The following is a 19,313-nucleotide window of genomic DNA, read 5'->3' as shown; positions in this document are numbered from 1 at the left end:
ACAGGCGGCCCTACTCCTTATCACGTACAAGCGGGGAATCGAAAACATGCCAGTTTTGCCCAAATCACAGATCTTATGATCTTAAGCCACCATCACACCAAACTAGTTCTCACTACGTTCTGGAAAATGTTGCTAAAACGGGTTTACACTGTTTTAGAACTTGTCACGGATCTTATGGTCTTAAGCCACCATCACACCAAACTAGTTCTCACTACGTTCTGGAAAATGTTGCTAAAACGGGTTTACACTGTTTTAGAACTTGTCACGGTGACACCATGGCCTACACTTATTTCAAATTCCAGCTGGCAAGGGCTATTTTACGTCAATGTGTACACGGGACATCGGTTTTTCGACTCCTACGAATGCCTATACATTGTCCCTTGCCAGGCCTTTCGCCCTTTACAACTGACAAGGTGAACCAGGCCGGAAAATCCCAATCAACTTTCCGTTAAAGTAAGAGTTGGGCCATGTTCCCGAAGCAACGACTGTGAGTTTTACAATATCTGGACGTTGCTTGTTTACTTCCCGAACTTATAGCTATATGTTATCTACAGACACATGAGCAGTAGCGTCCAATAAGAGGTTGTGACATCGCGACCTCAACAGAAACCTTGACATTGAATGGACCTTGAACTTTGCAACTCGATTATCACAGGTAGACATTTTAGCTTGAAAGCGCGAGACTTGGTAATCGCGACGATCGAGGAATCTGATAAGCTCACAAGCTGGGCTTGTACCCAATCTAAATTAGTGCCGAAATATGCAGGGTACTACGCGAAGGCCTTGATAAGATGTACGTAGTTATAGCGAGATCAAGCCTTCTATTGAAGATTGGGTAGGGCTAACCTCTGTTTGAATCACCGCTTGTAAATGTGTTTTTATCGTATATTTGATTTATAGAATCAATGAAAAGTTTTTGACATATTCCATATAGTCACTGCCTATTTAAAACTCTACAGTTAAAATTATTAAGAGTTGTACAAAATGAGTGACGACAATTTGTATAAAATGTCCATTTATAAAAAAAGACAAAATCTCCAGTGTGAGATAATATAAGTGTACAAAATGAGCGAAGAAAATCCATATAAAATGTTCTTTTATGAAATAACAAAATGGGATGATATAGAACTATTCAAAAGTAAACCGAAATGTTGAGTTGAGATACTCTAGAGTTATCGAAACGTTAAACCAAATCGTCAGTTGAGAAAATTCAGCGGTATTCAAAAATGAAAACAAATCACCAAATTAAGATAATAGCCCGTTATGGTAATGTCTATTAATAGGAGAGACTAAATCTCCAGTTGAGATAATCTAGAGGTATTCAAAATTGAGACTAAATCTCCTGCTGAGATAATCTAGTAATTTTTAAAAGTGAGACTGAATCTCCAGTTGAGATAATCTAGAGCTGTAATAGGCTGGTATTTATCAGACCCATCTAAACATTTAATAAGGCAGTCGTCGTCTGGGTGAATAAAAAACGCCATGGACTGTCTCCCCTTGTTCTTCCGGACTTCATCTTCTGGTATTAATACGCGGTGTTTCTGAAAAAAAAAAGTATAACAAAAATGGATAACTATGGCTGCCAACTATTTACGTGAGAATTGCAATCTGATTAAAATACAGATCTATATTTCGTTTCGTTTTTTTATACTTTCGATGACCAGTTGTAGTGGGAGTTCACGTCAGGGGTCAAACGAGCGGCTTTTGACCTATGACGTCAGACATTGATTACTCAATCAGCTTTCACGTCTCTGGTGATTTACCCACAGCTTTGTGCATCAAAAGGCCAAGAACTCGCCGCAACATACCGTTTCATTGGCTAATCCCTCACTTCAACCAAAACGCCGGTATTATTACAACTCTTCCGGATCGTAGTGTAGTAAAGACGAGTAAAACGAAATTTTGAACTATAAAAAACGAAACTAAATATAGGATCTGTGTTTTAATCAGATTGTGAGAAGTGTTATCGGTTGTTCTAAAAAGAGTAAATACACACCACCTGACGTAAATACTGGGTATATTTTAGGGCAAATGCTACAGATAGTGGATTCTTTATCCTGTGTCTTTCGTAATTCAACACACTTCAAAATCGATATAGAATTATCTCTGTATTTCTAACTAAATTAGTTGAAATATGTCAGTCAATGACATGTTAACCTTAAAGATACATTATGTAAGAGCTAAATCTGTCCATTAAACATACATTATGCAAGAGCTGAATCTGATTATTGCAAGTCTTTATGTAGGCTTCAGATGTTATAGAAATTATAAATTAGATCTTTATTTACACAACAATGTGTAGGTGTAGGGTACTGGAATCTGCTGAGATTTACCGAGTGGTTATGTTATGTTATTGCACGCCCCCTTTTGGCTTCAAATGCTATATAAATTATTAATTAGAAATATATTCACATGACAAGCTCAAACTCAACACTCAAGACCGTCGGGTGGCCGTGATTTTAAATGGATTAATACACAATCGCCATTTAATAATTTAATTTAAAAATGGTTAATCGAAGACATTGTTTATTATCGTAGCAATGGTAATTGACAATCGAAACTATATTGTCAAAACTTCAAACTCTCATAACTTTGCTCAGAATGGAATAATTTTAGCGAAATTTTCAATATATTCATTTTTCATTATCTATTTTTACACTATCATAGTAAGGTGGTAGTATTGTAGTCTGTTAAAATACCTTGGTATTGAGTTCTATTAGTGATTGTTATATATGATGATCTATTATAATAGATCATCATATATAACAATCACTAATTACAAATATGATATTGTTGTATGAAGATCTGTCAACACAGGTCATTGTATGATATTGTTGTATGACGGTCTGTCAACACAGGTCGTTGTATGATATTTTTGTATTATGGTCTGTTAACACAGGTCATTTTATGATATTTTTGTATGTTGGTCTGTTAACACAGGTCGTTGTGTGATATTTTTGTATAGTGGTCTGTTAACACAGGTCATTGTATGATATTGTTGTATGAAGGCCTGTTTAAACAGGTCGTTGTATGATATTTTTGTATAGTGGTGTTAACACAGATCATTGTATGTGATTTTTGTATAGTGGCCTGTTAACACATGTCATTGTATGATATTGTTATGTGGCGGTCTGTTAACACGGGTTATTGTATGCTATTGTTGTAGGGTGGCCTGTTATCACAGGCTATTGTGTGAATTTGTTGTATGTTAACTGTGAATACAGGTTATTATAGGATATCGTTGTATAGTGGTCTGTTAAAACAGGCTATTATATCATATTGTTGAGGATGGTCTTTTAACACGGGTTATTGTATGATACTACTGTAGAATGACCTATACCTACCGTGGCCATTAATTTATCTGCCGTCCATCTTTGCATTAAGTCACCAATATTAACACAGATAGCACCTGGTACAGGTGTAGCCTGGATATATTCACCTGCTGTATTACACACCTCTAGACCACCGACATCATCTTGAAATAACATAGTTACTGTACCATAATCAGAATGTTCTCCACATCTCACCTGACCAGGTAAAATACCTATAATATAGTATATCAGAAACAAGTCGTTCAACAAAATGAGAATAAAGAAATCCACATCCAAGGGGGTTACGGTTTGTCTGAAGTTACGGTCAACTAACTTAGTGTCTGTTCTCAAGCGGGGTTAAGTGTATGCAGACATCGTAAGTTTAGTATGGTAGGGCTAAGACTGACAAGGAAAGTCTGTAATTAGAATACACGTTGGCAAAATTTTCCTATCTCGGGTAACACTAGAAATACAAAAGACCATAACTTTATCCAAAATAGAACAAAATATGGTGCTGACAAGATATTAAAGACCAATTTATTTCTTCGGAGTAACCCAGGGTACTTTCAAGGTGTTCAACTCCTTTCATTCCACCATCACTTGTACAAGCCTCATGGGTCATCCCACCATCACTTGTACAAGCCTCATGGGTCTTCTCTGGTCCACAAGGGGGCTTGGATGGCCGAATGGTTATCAAGTGAGCGCTGTATCATAAGGCCTGTCATTGAGTCAACTTGCGTGGTTTCGAATCCCCGGTTGTACGTGACAAGGAGTAGAATTGCCTGTCCAACCTCGTGGGTTTTCTCCGGGTCCTCCGGTTTCCTCCCACTGCTAAAGACACCCCTACGCACAAGCGAATTATTAAAATAAAATCAAAACCATATGTTAGTCCCGACCGAAATGACCTAGTTTGTGTCGAGTGGACGTTAAACTCTCTCTCTCTCTCATCTCTCTCTCTCTCTCTCTCTCTCTCTCTCTCTCTCTCTCTGGTCCACAACATTGGGAGGGAAGAAAATAAAATACAGAATCCTGGGAAAAAATCACGAGGTTATGAGGCTGGCGAATACAATTAAATAGGATTTAACATCCTAATCTCCTGGACCGACTGGTCTAATGTAGAACAAAATTTGGCCCGGACAGCGGCGCTAGGGTCTACTCTTATTTCGAATTCCAACTGATGTTCCTTTACGAGCACGCTTCCGAACGACTAGACATTGCCCCTTGGCAAGCCCTCCGTCCCGCACAACTGAGAAGGGGGAGCACACCAGCAAATCGCGATGAACTTTCTCGAACAAGTCCCGGGTCGAACCTCGGGACCTCTGGGTTAGAGAATCCTCGGCTTACTCACTGAGCCACCTCGACTCCCGTTCGGCATTCGACCATACTCCTTGTCAGGTTATACTAATAAATACACTTACTTCCGTCTGTGGGTAATGGTGGATACATCAACGACCTTAGCGTCGTTTGGTTTTTATTTCCGATATCCTGGTGACATTGTCTGAGAAAATCTCGATCCTGTAGCAAAAAGAGAAATGCATCAAAATCAGTTGTGTATTATATTACAGGACAAAGTATAGCACGTTAAAGATACATTATGGGAGATTCGATAACGAGTTGGCAGTTCTCACTATAATAGTGAAAAACTAGATAACGTAAAGGCAATTTGCTGAAAATTTCAGTCACATTGATCCACTATGAACCGAGAATTAAGCGATTTAAATTACTAAAGTCTGTACGATAAAAACATAGTCTCGATCATCCATTTCATGATTAAATTATGAATGGAAGTCGAGCAGCAAATAGGATCATAATCCAGCAAATATCGCAGGCTAGCGATGCCATCGAGAGTTGATTATACTCTGGATAAGTTAATTAATGTCTAATTAATAATTTAGATGATAACATTTCAGGCCTAAAGAAAGACCTTCAAATGGCAGATTTAGCTCTTGCATAATGTATGTTTAAGTCCATAATTTTTAAGTGAGTTTACTGATATTCTATCGTGCTTGGAAAAATGTGTTGCTCGGTGTAGGGGCAGCGACAACTAGAACTGTGTTTCAGAGACTACAATCTAAGAATTAGACCATATCCCATTAGCTGACACAAAACGAATTGGGGTTTAACTTACTACTTTTCAGCACCCAATCTGATTAAAATACAGATCTATATTTCGTTTCGGTTTTTTTATACTTTCGATGGCCTGGTGTCACTCGGCAAACCTCAACAGATTCCAGTACCCTACATCTAATCTCGGCTGTATGACCAAGTCCGCAATTAGAACTACTTTCAAGTTCCCGGATTACAATGGCGTTGTCCATGACGACTAATGACGTCATTGATGATGACGTATTTGAAGAATGTTTTATCATACAAAATTTTCAAAGTTTGAAGCTGTTTTTCTTTCAAGTTTATCCGATTTTCTTTAGACAAGGACAAATTTGCATTGAAAATTCTACACACTCTTCGAACGACGCAATTTTGAGAACTTCTTTCTAAACGCGGGCAAGTTTCCCTTATAAGTAAACCGGTGCCGCATCGCAAATGTATAGGCGTAGGTGCATATCACTTACTGTCATACAGCCGAGGCTAGATGTAGGGTTCCGGAATCTGCCGAGGTTTGCCGAGTGGGCCTGGTGTAGTAAAGACAAGTAAGACGAAATTTTGAACTATAAAAAACGAAACGAAATAGGATCTGTGTTTTAATCAGATTGTTCAGCACCACGAGGCTAACGAAGACGGGCATATTTAGATTCAAAACTGATATGGGATCTTCAGAGGTATACACGTAGCCTCGGTTTTTGTGCCGTCCGATTGCCTGGCGCTTTTCCTTGATTCTCCCACTGCCTGTCTTGCATCACTGACATGGGAAAATGTAGCAGTTGCTACATTAATCTGAAATTGCCAAATCTATAGGTATGTTATCTCCCATTACTGCAGACACGTGAACAATTGCGTTTTCTAATCGGAGGTCGTCATACAAACACGGTCAAATCAAACGTGGCGATCTCTGGAAGGAAATGAAATGGGGTTTAACGTCCTACTGTTCTGCTCCGACTGGGATAATGAAGACGGGCATACGCCATACAGTGTGCTATGAGGGAAATTTTGCCCGGGCAGCGGTACTACGAGCTACTCTTATATGGAATTCCAACTGTCAAGGAATCTTTTACGTGCACGCCAATGTATACACGGGACCTCGGGTTTTCGTTCCATCCGAACGACTAGACAGATTTCCTTGTCCGGCCCTCCGTCCTGCACCACAATATGCAGGGTATTACGCGAAAAGCGAGATGAAGCCTGTTATTGAAGATGGGGAATACCTGGCACGAAATCACCAGGAACCTCCGCGGACAACACTTGGATCTTACCCGAAACCATGCATGAGCTGACATTTTTTGTTGCATTTTTGAATAATATGATGGTTGAAACATTAAAGACAACCTTAGTATATCACTGTTCTAAATATATAAAAATTTAAAAATGACCAATTACCTCAAGTTTTAACCCCACAGCAAGAACATCAAGAATTCGGAACGTCATTTTCTTGCAAACTGCGAAAAATTCATCAAATATTTTTCTCATTTCTAGTACGTCTGAATCTGGGAAAATCTGTTTTTTAAAATAAATAATCAATTTAATCCACAATAATTAATCAAAATACAATAGAGTATGGATGAGTTCGACAAAATCGAATTTCAGCAAGTGGTCTCCCCACATGGGAACATGTAAAGTGATAGGGGAAAGTGGGGCAAGAATGACTGTTTAACGGTATGTAATTGATAAAGAAAAACAAACGACATTTTGTAATAGAGTCACGTGTGTTGATGTGACTAGAGGTTACCCTTTGAATCACAGTCCAATACAAATGAAATGGGGTTTAACGTCCTACTATTCTGCTCCGACGGGGCTAATGAAGACGGCAATGCGCCATGCAATACGCCATGCGGGAAATTTTTCCCGGACAGCGGCGCTATGGCCTACTCTTATATCAAATTTCAACTACCAAGGGATCTTTCACGTGCACGCCAATGTGTACACGAGACCTTGTCCTTGTCCTCCCCATCCGCCCTGCACCTCTGACAAGAGGAAAGCACGCCGGAAAATCCCGAGGAACTTTCTCGGCCAACACAAGGAGCGAACACGTGATCTCCAGGCTACCGAACCCGCATCTTACGCCACTGGATGAATACACTATAGCTTTGTCGGGAAGCGTTTTCTGGTTTATCTTATGAAATACGATTTGTAATTTTATTTCACGGTTTGACGAAGATCGTGAAAATGGATTTAATAAAGGATTAAAACAAAAACCCACATGATTGGGCAGACCGACGAATGCACATGTATAAGATCTCGCAGGAGACTTGCATAAATAACCGGGTCTTACAGTCTACAGTGGGAGCGGGGGGGGGGGGGGTGACGATAAACCACGGGACACTGGGATAATTTTTATGTGCCGGAGAAAAACTTTGCCACGCCTCCCCCACATTATACATTACATTACAATTCATAAGGTTTCTAACTGGAAAACCGAAATAGCACATCGAGGCTCGGATTGTGGGCCATGTCGACGTAATAAAAATTAAACATATATTTAAAGGACATCGAGAGCTTCATGCGACCCAGAGTGATGTACCGACTGGAACCCGCCGCCTTGGGTCTGGTTGGGACCCCCCCCCCCCTCCGCCGGCTCTACCATCCCATATTGTATAAAATAAATAATGGATATAAATAAACTCACTTTTTCACCAGAAGGAGCAAAATTAAAAGCTTCTTTAAGATCACCTGGACGATCAGGATTTAAACTGAAAGAAAATACATTATGAAACATTAACTCGATTACTTTGTGGGAAATGTTTGCCCAGTAGCACCAAGAATAACAAATTCGTGTACATCAAAGTGTAGTGGAATCTGTCACTTCATCGAGTGCGGATCGTGAAGTACGTCGGACTTGAATGGATGAATGCCTTAGAGAGAGGGGGGGGGGGGTAACGTCCACTCTACACAAAAAGGTCATTTCGGAACTAACTCATGGTTCAATTTTATTTCAATAAATGGCTTGTGCGTAGGCGTCTTTAGCAGTGGGAGGAAACCGGATACAGACAAGGGGAAGTCACGCCAGAAAATATCCGGGAACTTTCTCGACCAACACCGGGATAGAACCCCAGGAACACCTTACCTTGTAAGGGAGCTTCCTACACACTGGGCCACCGCGGCTCCATTTTCTCAGTTCTTTTAGGATGTAGTCTCAATCCCCCACCCCACCCTCAACTGAGATTGGGCTCCTATGCCTATGCCTATGCCAAACAAAACTTTCATCCATAGCACACTGTCCGTATTCATTAACACGGTTGGAAGTTAAACTCCATTTCTTTCCAATAACCACAATCACTAGATCTAAACATTAAGGTCACCTGCAGATTTTCTCAAGGTCGCCGAGATGTAAATAGGGTTAGGGCACGTGATTCTTGGCGAGATTGTGGGTTAGGATTAGGGTTAGCGCTAGCTCGTTTACAGCTCGTGACCTTTGACCAAATCTGCAGGTGACCTTAATAATTAGATCTAACCTAATAGCTACCTTTCTCGACCGGGTGCAACCCAGCCATTGTTAGAGTCTATGGGCCGTTTAACCTTTGTTTTGGTGTCGACTGGTAAATCGAAAAAGTCTCTCGATATTTTAAAGGCTTTGTCAACCTGTAAATACAAAAGTTTATAGGGCTGTGATATTATTCATGTAGTAATAACATTGGTGGCGTTCGAATTCATAGATAAAGATAGATTCCCTCGAAAATAAGTAGGTCATTCGTCCCACAATGCTGATTTTTATCTGACAGATACTTCTAATGACAAATTGCATAAAAAAAAACTGTTAATCATAATCTGCCGATATGTATCGCAGCGCATGCTCTCGCCGCACGTCGCCTTAAAGAGGGGATTGGGTTTAACATCCACTCGACACAAACTAGGTCATTTTGAAACTGACGTATGGTTCAATTTCTTTTCAATAATTCGCCAGGGGCCTTTTCGCAGTGGGAGGAAATCGGATGACACATAGAAAACCCACGAGATTGGACAGGTGACCTATTCCTTGCCACGCACAAGCGGGGAATCGAAACCACGCCACTTGGCTCAATGGCAGACATTATGATCAAACGTGGACGCATTAACCATTCAGCCACCCAACCCCCCGATTGACCAAAGAGATGATTTACCAAAGACTTACGAGTTCTTGTGAAATCCCATGATTCTTGATGTAACAAAATCCTATCGTACGAAAAGCTTCGTGAATTTCTTCTCCAAGTTGTTTTAAATCTTCATCAGAAATTGTTTCTGTATTTTCTACATGCAGACCGTAATGCTGGAAATCTATGAGAGGGATTGTGGTCGCCATGATGGTTTAACTGTCACAAACTGTGGACAGTGTTATCATAGTTATTGTAACCTAGGTTAAACTAATGCCGGGATCACACTGCCTGTTGTCTAGCCTTAAATCGTATCCATAGTCTAATCCTTGAGTGGCATTTAGCGATTGAACACATTAAAAACACAACACAGTTTATATGGAAATATAATCACTGGTTTATAAGTATAGCACGACGTTTCGACAAGTATTCTCTTATCGTTATCAAGCACAAATGATATTTAGTTAAACTTAAAGGTGATATTTATAGTAAAACAAAAAAGAAGCCATAAAAGTTAGGTTGTTACAGGTTTTAACATATTTACCTTCTATAAACTGTGTTGTGTTTTTAATGTGTTCAATCGCTAAATGCCACTCAAGGATTATATTCGTCATCAGTATGGAGATGAGGCAGTTAAGTGTGTTAATGAACTTAGTAAACTAGAAGGTAAATTTGTTAAAACCTGTAACAACCTAACTTTTATGGCTTCTTTTTTGTTTTACTATAAATATCACCTTTTAGTTTAACTAAATATCATTTGTGCTTGATAACGATAAGAGAATACTTGTCGAAACGTCGTGCTATACTTATAAACCAGTGATTGTATTTCCATATAAACTGTGTTGTGTTTTTCGTATCCATAGTCTTATGCTAGGGCTACACTGTAGACTTTATACAGAAAAAAAAGTCCTCAGAAGTTTATCTGTGAAGAGAAGTCAACCTTTAGCGTTCAGGCTATAGAATTTTAGTTAGAGAATCGAACAACTTCAAAATCGTAACCATATTTGACTACCAAAAAAACTTCGGCAGTGTGAACATAGACTAAATGACTGAAGTTATATGGGCAATTAATTTAAATTAACAAATCAAAAACATCGTATTAGTAACTGTTTACTGACAGGAGGTTTTAAAAAGTTAGTAACTGGTATTGTTACAATCAGCTGCTAAGAACATTCAGCGACTATGAAATCAGAGCACAAAGATCAGATGAAAGGCTGGCTGTCAATGTATCATATCATTAAATACCCAAATTCCCGTCGGGAATCGAACGCGCGACTCACAGCATGGCATCAATACAATTTATTTTCTTCTTTATCTCCCTACTATGTGAGCCAAAGGAAAACCCCACGCTCAAATCGGTAGGAAATATATTGCAACTCAAGACAACACAGGGCAAACCAATCTGGGCGTCCCTAGACATATGAACAATCACGCAGTACAACAGAAAATAACGTCCTTCTTACACCACAGCAGAACGGAGGGCCTGACAAGTACAGCTGTCTAGTCCTTCGGATGAGGCGAAAAACCGAGGTCCCGTGTATACATTGGAATGCACGTAAAAGATCCCTTGGTAGTTGGAATTCGATATAAGAGTAGTCGATAGTGCTGCTGTCCGGGCCAAATTTCCCTCACAGCACACTGTATGGCGTATGCCCGTCTTCAGTAGCCCAGTATAGGAGCAGAACAGTAGGACGTTAAACCCCATTTCATTTCATTTCATCTAATTTCTTACACCACACCCGATGACAAAAGTCAACAGTGTTACCCTGACTTAATTGAACTTATATCCCAGTAATAACTGTAAATACAAGCCTGTCTGATAGGTGAAGTTTACTGTCCACTATCACAAAGGGTAATATCGCAAACAATTGTTAAGATGTCAAACCGCTGGAGGTCAAACCGATTAACTGAGCCGTTTAGATAATAGGATGCGACAAAAAGGCGTGAAAGTATAAGAGATAATACATTTGACATATTAGCACACCAGGACCCGGATATAAAATAAAAGTTTTCATGACATTAAGTAGATCTAAATAATGCTTACAAAACATGATTCGATTACCATGTTTTTATTTATAGGGAGTTTCCCTTTTAATCAGGGGGATTCCCAGATTTCACAGTACGCAAGTTTAAGTATGCGAATAAAAAAAAACCTGAACTGAAATGAAATAAAGGGGGTTTAACGTCCTACTGTTTTGAGAAAAAAAAAATTGATTTTGGGCATTATGTTTTATTTTTCTGAATTAAGGATGCATTATGTAAGATTTGATAAGGAGCTGTTAATTTTCGCTATAATAGTTTAAAAATATATAATGTAAAATGGATTTATTCAAAATTTTATTCAAATTAATTTATTCTGAGTAAAGTTATCACAGTTTGAAGTTTTGACATAGTGTGGCATAGATGTTTATGATAATGGCAACTGTACTGGTTAATCGAGACTAAACCTATATTCACCCTTATAAAATTAAATCAGTAAATGACGATCGCGTTTCAATCGGTTTAAATCTCCGTCATCCGATAGTCTATAGGGTGGGGGGGGATCACGGTAGCTAAGCGGGTAAGGCGCTGGCTCGCTAGCCTGGAGGTCGGGTGTTCGATCCCTGCATTGGCCGAGAAAGTTCATCCAGATTTTCCGGCGTGGTTCTCCCTTGTCAGTGATGCAAGACGGAGGGCCTGACAAGGACAGCTGTCTAGTCGTTCGGATGGGACGAAAAACCGAGGTCCCGTGTACACATTGGCGTGCACGTAAAAGATCCCTTGACAGTTGGAATTCGATATAAGAATAGGCCGTAGTGCCGCTGTCCGGGCAAAATTTCCCTCATAGCACAATGTATGGCGTATGCCCGTCTTCATTAGCCCAGTTCGGAGCAGAACAGTAGGACGTTAAACCCCATTTCATTTCATTTCATTTCTATAGGGTGGGTTACGTGAATAATGTCTAAATAGTAGTTTGTATAAAATTTGAGGCTAAAATAAAGGAGATTTACCTCTTACATGTGTCTTTATAAGAGAAAAACGAGGGCCTAAAACAATCCATGAGGCCAACCATAAATTGCAGAGTCTCTCTCTCTCTCCCTCTCTCGTCATACCGTACGTTCAACAGCTGACTAGTGAGATCTATACGAAGCTATCCAACCGTTACCACACCTAACGTGATACTAAATATATCCCAATAACCAACAGACGAGAAAAAATCAACATGTCGGACGTACTATCATTCGGGAATCCTGTTTTTCAACAATTTGCATTTTATTCAGGGCTTGTTATTGGTAAAACTCTGTTAATGGGACCAATAACGTCTTTCTTCAGACTCAGCCATGATGTAAGTACAGTGACGTATCATGTTAGTTAGAGTATATACTAGTAAGAAAACTGCAGTCTAAAACTGCACAGGGACGTTATTATTGTACACAGGTATACCGCAAGCTAGGTCCTATCCTATGTACACATTGGCGTGAACGTTGGACTTCGATTTAAGAGTAAGTGGTCATAGCGCTGCTGTCGGAGCAAAGTTTCCCCTCACAGCACAATGTCAATCTGCAGAGAAGAAAGCCAAGCTACCATTTAATTTTCGTACGTTAGTTACGAACGACCGAGCACACTGTATGGCGTATGGTCGTCTCCATATTAAGCCCAGTTGGAGCAGAATAGTATAAACCCCATTCCATTTCATTTCATAACATAGGCTTATACCAATCCAAATACAGATGTTATATAATTTATTTATTGTTCAGCTATCATAAGTGATATACGTGTGTGTGCGGTATATTCAATGGTAGCATACTCACAGGTTGTATTATGTAGTAGTGATACATACAGCCAGCAGTCGACCTAATTCTCTCAAGGACATTCATGTAGGTTAAGTTTTAGGCTTACATACAGTTAAAGGAGCTACATCGCTAATATTTGGGAACTATAGAAATCGACACAAATGGGTCGCAAGGCATATAATAATGTATGAATGTATATAAAACTGATTTACATTCAGTCGTTTCTGTTTTTTTGTAAATTCTAATCAGTATATATGTTCGGCGAAATATGCCAGAATTAGTCTCAATCGAAAGGCAATCTCTAGTTATTCCAGTCTACACCGATAGTATTTATTGCGCATGCTCTCCAGATAAGAATATGAGGTCACCGTTTGACATCACTTGTGGAATATGTCAAGCGTTCTTCGAGTCCCTTGTTACAAATGGCGCTGAAAAGGATTATGGTACACGATTCGTGTACCACGTGTACCAATAATAAAATGTTTATTTTGTCTTAATATTGGATATCAGAAGCCCTTCTTTTCCCGGTAAGATCACAACATCAATGTTGATTTAAATTGACATATAATTTGTGTTTTCAATGTCGAAGACTTTGGATGATATTGAGTTAGAGACTTGGCTACTTTAAACTGCTTATAAAATCAGGATTTAACTAATAGACTTAAAGAACTCGATTCCCCAAATCTCTCACGACATGTCTCATAATAGTAGATACTTGGTAATATTAGGTAATTTTTTAGGGGTTCTGTGGGGAGGAGAGAGGCTGGAATGATACATTGTTAACTGTATATATTGACAGTTTATCATCACGGTTGAATGAACTAAACGGGATACAATGTGTAGCGTGGCCAGCCAATCTATATGCTTAACCATGAGTCAATCTACCACAGCAAACACATAGCACGCTTGAGAAGACTGATATCGGGTTACGACCGACCTTTATCTGAGGGATCTTTACCGAATATCGCGATAGCCCTAGTTAGACCTAATAATAATAAATTCAATTCATACGAAATACAACACCAAATCAAATATGTGTACTCTTGTACTATTAATATATTGTGACTATCTAGATATAACTAGTAGTCCCAATAATATATAGTTTGGACGGTCGGGTAGAACCAGTATAGTTTTGACTGTCTAGCAGTCCCAATAATATACAATCTGATTAAAATACACATCTATATTTCGTTTCGTTTTTTATACTTTCGATGGCCTACACTACATAAAGATCTGGCAAGTTATAGCCATAGGTCACTTCAGGGGTCAAAAGACCGACTTATGACCTATGACGTCAGACATTTGATTAACCAATCAGCATTGATTACCCACCGTTCCGTGCAAAACACGCCTAAAGCTCGCTGTAACAGACCGTTTCATTGGCTTATCCCTGACACCATTCAGAACACGAGTTAAATAACATCTCTTCCAGATCCAAGTGTAGTAAAACAAGTAAAACGCGAAATAATAACTATCAAAACGAAACGAAATAGGATATGTGTTTTAACCAGATTGAATAATATACAGTCTGGACTATCTAGTAATCCCAATAATATACAGTTTTGATGGTCTAGTACTCCCAATAATATATAAATTTGACGGTCAAGTAGTCCCAATAATATAGCTTGGTCGGTCTAGTAGTCCCAATCATCAATAGTTTGAATGGTCTAGTAATCCCAACACAACAGAAGGGAGGTAACTCGTTGTATCAGGCGGAGTCGCGCCACCAGTTTACTTCCGTTGAATTCGACGTTAAATAGATTCAATTTTTTTAATACAGAAAGAGACCCGTTTTAGGGAAGACCCAGATTAAACGAAGGGCTGTCATGTTTCTGTACTTGGGATAGATTTGGTTGAACGGGAAGAATAGGCAAACTCCCTCAAAAGCTCAAAAAGCCAATCCAGCAATGGCCAGAGAGGGATTTCTGGGGCCATTGCTTCGGGAATATGGTCTTTACCATATACATCATTTGGTACACGTGTATATTTCAGAGCTTCCCCAATGAAGAAGACTGTAAACTGAGTAAAGATAAATCATTAAAACCCAGATTTGATGATCCGACGATCGAACGAATAAGAAGGTAAATAGAATAGATATGCCCATTACTATATAGGCCTATCACATGTATATTTCAGACATATTCCAATGAAGAAGACTGTAAACTAAGTAAAGATAAATCATTAAAACCCAGATTTAATGATCTTACTGTAGAAAGAATAAGAAGGTAAACGAAACGAAATGAAATAATATTTAATGACACACTTAAAACAATTACTGTATACATTGGCGTGAACGTAAAAGATCCCTTGGCAGTTGGAATTCGATATAAGAGTAGGCCACAGTGCCGCTGCCCGGGCAAATATTCTCTCATAGCACACTGTATGGCGTATGCCCATCTTCATTATCTCAGTCGGAGCAGAACAGTGGGTGACGGGGCCGGGCATCCATTTTAGGGGACAACCAATTAATGAGTGCAATTGAAATTAAGTTTGAATAGAAAGTATATTTTGACTTTTAAGATGCCTTCCTTTTCCATATTCCTCAGTACTAGGGGCATACAATCGAGGGGTTGACTGATCGTGCACGCGTCATTGAGTCAAATGACGTGGTTTCGATCCCAAGGCAAACCTCGACAGACTCGGTACTCTACATCTGCGTCGTTTGAAGAGTGTATAGAATTTTCATAATAAAACACCCTTCACAGGCATCTGCATGGGCGACGCCATTTGTAATCCGAGAACTTGAAAGTAGTTCCGATGGCGGAATTCGTCATACAGCCGAAGGTAGATGTGTGGTACTGAAGCTTGCCGAGTGGACAAGGAGTATGTATATTGTTACCATATTTTTCAGATGTCATCAAAATGACGTGGAGAATGTTGTACCGTTTGTTTTATTTGGCTTATTCTACGTCGCTACAGAACCATATCCAGAAGTTGCTAGCATTTTATTCAGGACATTTGCAGCCTCCCGGTTTCTACACACCGCATGTTACATGGTGCCTCTACCACAACCGTCCAGATTTGTGTGTTTCTTAACCGGTGTGGGCGTCACTGGAGCCATGGCTTTCAGGGTTTTTATGACGTCATCGATGTAATTTGAACATTTACGATCAAACTTATTAACACTCTAACCCTGACTTTATTTTCTGCGATATCACTACTGTGGAAGCAGATGTTAAACCAACAACTATTACTACAAACTATTTTAGGAATGTAATGTGTCATTGTGTCTTCCATGTACAATACAGATCTATATTTCGTTTCGTTTTTTTATACTTTTCATGGCCTACACTACACGAAGATCTGACAAGTTGTACTCGAAGGTCGTGTCAGGCATCTACTACGGCTTTTGACGTCAGAAATTGATTAATCAATCAGCGTTGGCGTTTCTAGTGGTTTACCCACAGTTCCGTGCGTAGCAATCGCCGTAACTGACTGTTTCATTGGCTTATTCCCCACTTCAACAAAAACGCCGGTAATATAACAATTCTTCCAGATCCTAGTGTAGTAAAGACAAGTAAAACGAAATTTTGAACTATAAAAAACGAAACGAAATAGGATCTGTGTTTTAATCAGATTTCCATGTAAATCAACTAATTAAACTTGTGAACATTTTTCAACTTACAGTACAGAAAATTAAGAGTTAAAACCCATTTTATTTCGACTTCTTATTTGTAAAATTTCGGATGTTGATTCGGATGCCGCCACGAGCGTTGTACGAACCACAATGCCTTGAAATTACTTTGTTCGTGTATATCGGCTCTGTAACGGGGTTAGTAGAAGACGATAACTTTCTGTAACATCAACTAGCTGAACAAAAACAAAGTATAATTATTCGAATGAAAGCGTGGTTAACTGGATGTACCTGAAGCAACGACCGCGAGTTTTACAACATTAGCCGTTGCTAGATTAGTCAGAAATTCCCGAACTTATAGGTACGTTATCTTCCTTTACCAGAGACACGCGAACAATAGCGTTGTCCATTCAGAGGTCGTGACACAAACACACTCAAATCAATCATGGTCGTTCCACGAAACCTTGACATTGAACGAACCTTGAACGTTGCAACTCGATTATCACGGGTACACATTTCATTTGGAAAGCGCAAGACTTGGTTATTCGCGATGATATTTTTTATCGGGGAATCTCAGGGGTCCCCAGCTGAGTCAGTGTCCAATCGAAATTTGTGACGATATATGCAGGGCATTACGTGACGGGCTTGTTAAGGTGTACGGAGTTAAAGGGAGACCAAGCCGTCTATTGAAGATAAGTCAACTGATATTTTTGAAGCAAGTGGCAATGCGCTTTATTAAGTCGGAAATAAAGAGTCTGTCGCGATTTCGACATAAACGACATTTATAGATGTTTTGTCGTAAATTTTAAAAATGCACAACTTTATAGCAAACTTGTTCGATAAACAATACCCAGTAAGAGTATTAAAACCAAACTTGAAAGAAGAAGTACGTACATGTAAATACACTTCAATAATCAGCGTGACCGCGATAATATATTATACATGTACATTGATTGGAATGAAACTATGGTCAACTAAAATTTTTGGCGGGATAGGTAATGGTAATTCCGCTTTAATAAGTCGAAAATGAAAAGTCTGTCGCGACTTCGACATTTATATATGTTTGTTATTAACAAAACACAATTTCATAGATATTGCTTGACAACATTGTTTGATAAAATACCTGAACAAGTTCTGAATCTAAATGTCATTTATATATATGTTTGATGTTATTTAATATTTTTATTTACATAAAAGGTTGTAAAACAGTAACATAAGTAAATTGATTAAAGATTTCAACTCATAAAATCTGTTAGTTAGTTGTCAAAAGCGATGGGTTTGAGCATTCAGTTCATCTAAAGTGTCCCTTTGGCCGGATTCTCATCCAGACGATGAGGTGTGAACAAAATAGAGCAGCAAACTTATGCCAAATCTGTATGCTTACTAGAGACCAGTGAGCGTGTTGAACCAACAACATCACTTCCGGTTTTAATAAAAATTAATTTCTTGCTTAAAAAAACATTTTTGCCTGTGTTACAGAAGGGATTATTTATCAATGTATATTTAAGATTTATGGAAGCTTTGTTGAAAATCATTGGTCTTCCCCTTTAAGCCCGTCGTACACGAGCAAAGAACATTTGACAAATTTGTACGAAGCCAGCAATTAAAGCCCGTCGTACACGAGCAAATTTTCTTTCACAAATGGAGATTTGTCAGAGAAATTTGCTCGTGTACGACAGGAAATTTGCCACATTTTCATTTGCCGTCAAATAAATTTCTGGCTTCGTACACGGTCAATGGAAATTTGAAGAGACCGTAAAAAAAAAAAATTCAAATTTTCTTTGCTCGTGTACGACGGGCTTTATTTGACGGCCTATCGTACACGAGCATAAGTTCCAAATCTTTGACACATTTATTTGACGAAAAGCTATGCATGCCAGCTTTTGTCAAATCTCATATGGCAAATGAAAATGTGGCAAATTTCCTCTATTTGCTCGTGTACGACGGGCTTTAACAATCGAGAGTTGAACAAACCAAAATAAAATTCCCACCTTATAGATGTACGTTTATGCGGCTGAACCGCCAGTATGATGAAATGGGTATTTGTACCAGGAAAGCCTAAATCTCCGCCAATTAAAACACGACACTTCGCATGCTTGTTCCTTGGACAAATGTGCACCGATTGACAAAATCCGATTTCAAGATGGCCGCGGTGACGTCATCCTTGGTTCCTTATCCATATAATACGCTCATACTAGTTCAACACTAAAACAACGTGGATAAACTTGGTATATGAAATATATTTTATTAGATCGTTCTCCCTGAATTACAAAAAATACAATTCACTGGTATTGTCTTTTAGTTATCCTATTAGCTGACAGAAGAAACCACATGGTGCCTTGGTTGTTGGGATATGTACAACTGGGGGCTCCGTCAGGGTAAATTGGAGATCTTCACATCCCAATATTTCATTAGTGTCTAGATCAACTAGTTTTAGTTTTATGGTATAGTCCCCCTGAAATGGACAAAAGAATCC

The 19,313-nt window shown here is 39.0% G+C and overlaps 2 protein-coding genes across 3 annotated transcripts; one reads left to right on the top strand and one right to left on the bottom strand.

The window, feature by feature from the left end:
• Window positions 1-961: 961 nt before the first annotated feature.
• Window positions 962-9,841, bottom strand: LOC126809929 (uncharacterized). Its single transcript, XM_056098751.1, has 7 exons — window positions 9,532-9,841; window positions 8,887-9,002; window positions 8,050-8,113; window positions 6,804-6,920; window positions 4,730-4,826; window positions 3,345-3,544; window positions 962-1,541 (listed from the first exon to the last, which is right to left on the bottom strand). Exons 1-7 carry the CDS (start codon window positions 9,697-9,699, stop codon window positions 1,356-1,358), a joined length of 948 nt encoding a protein of 315 aa, XP_055954726.1. The 5' UTR covers window positions 9,700-9,841; the 3' UTR covers window positions 962-1,355.
• A 2,736-nt stretch (window positions 9,842-12,577) lies between these two features.
• LOC126809937 (microsomal glutathione S-transferase 1) lies at window positions 12,578-18,093 on the top strand. 2 transcript variants are annotated; one of them, XM_050534819.2, is made up of 3 exons: window positions 12,578-12,815; window positions 15,256-15,344; window positions 16,115-18,093. In XM_050534819.2, the coding sequence occupies exons 1-3, from the start codon at window positions 12,693-12,695 to the stop codon at window positions 16,356-16,358; spliced, it is 456 nt and encodes a 151-aa protein (XP_050390776.1). In that variant the 5' UTR covers window positions 12,578-12,692; the 3' UTR covers window positions 16,359-18,093. The 2 variants fall into 2 exon arrangements, with proteins under 2 accessions (XP_050390776.1, XP_050390777.1); XM_050534820.2 differs by lacking the exon at window positions 15,256-15,344 and adding an exon at window positions 15,400-15,488 and having other exon boundaries at window positions 12,584-12,815; window positions 16,115-18,092.
• Window positions 18,094-19,313: the final 1,220 nt, after the last annotated feature.

The sequence above is a fragment of the Patella vulgata genome, chromosome 2 (genome assembly GCF_932274485.2).
Source record: "Patella vulgata chromosome 2, xgPatVulg1.2, whole genome shotgun sequence".
NCBI lineage: Eukaryota > Metazoa > Mollusca > Gastropoda > Patellidae > Patella > Patella vulgata.
Note: the sequence above shows the minus strand (reverse complement) of the source record. Positions and strands in the feature narration are given on the sequence as shown.

What these genes read in the sequence shown, in the direction of transcription:
- LOC126809937 (XM_050534819.2), top strand. Translation starts at nt 12,693, where the DNA reads ATGTCGGACGTACTATCATTCGGGAATCCTGTTTTTCAACAATTTGCA. An exon ending in TCTTCAGACTCAGCCATGAT is followed by an intron (nt 12,816 to 15,255) that starts GTAAGTACAGTG and finishes TGTATATTTCAG; the next exon opens with AGCTTCCCCAATGAAGAAGA. An exon ending in ACGATCGAACGAATAAGAAG is followed by an intron (nt 15,345 to 16,114) that starts GTAAATAGAATA and finishes CATATTTTTCAG; the next exon opens with ATGTCATCAAAATGACGTGG.
- LOC126809929 (XM_056098751.1), bottom strand. Translation starts at nt 9,699, where the DNA reads ATGGCGACCACAATCCCTCTCATAGATTTCCAGCATTACGGTCTGCAT. An exon ending in ATGGGATTTCACAAGAACTC is followed by an intron (nt 9,003 to 9,531) that starts GTAAGTCTTTGG and finishes TTGTATTTACAG; the next exon opens with GTTGACAAAGCCTTTAAAAT. An exon ending in CAGATAAATTAATGGCCACG is followed by an intron (nt 1,542 to 3,344) that starts GTAGGTATAGGT and finishes TTTTTTTTTCAG; the next exon opens with AAACACCGCGTATTAATACC.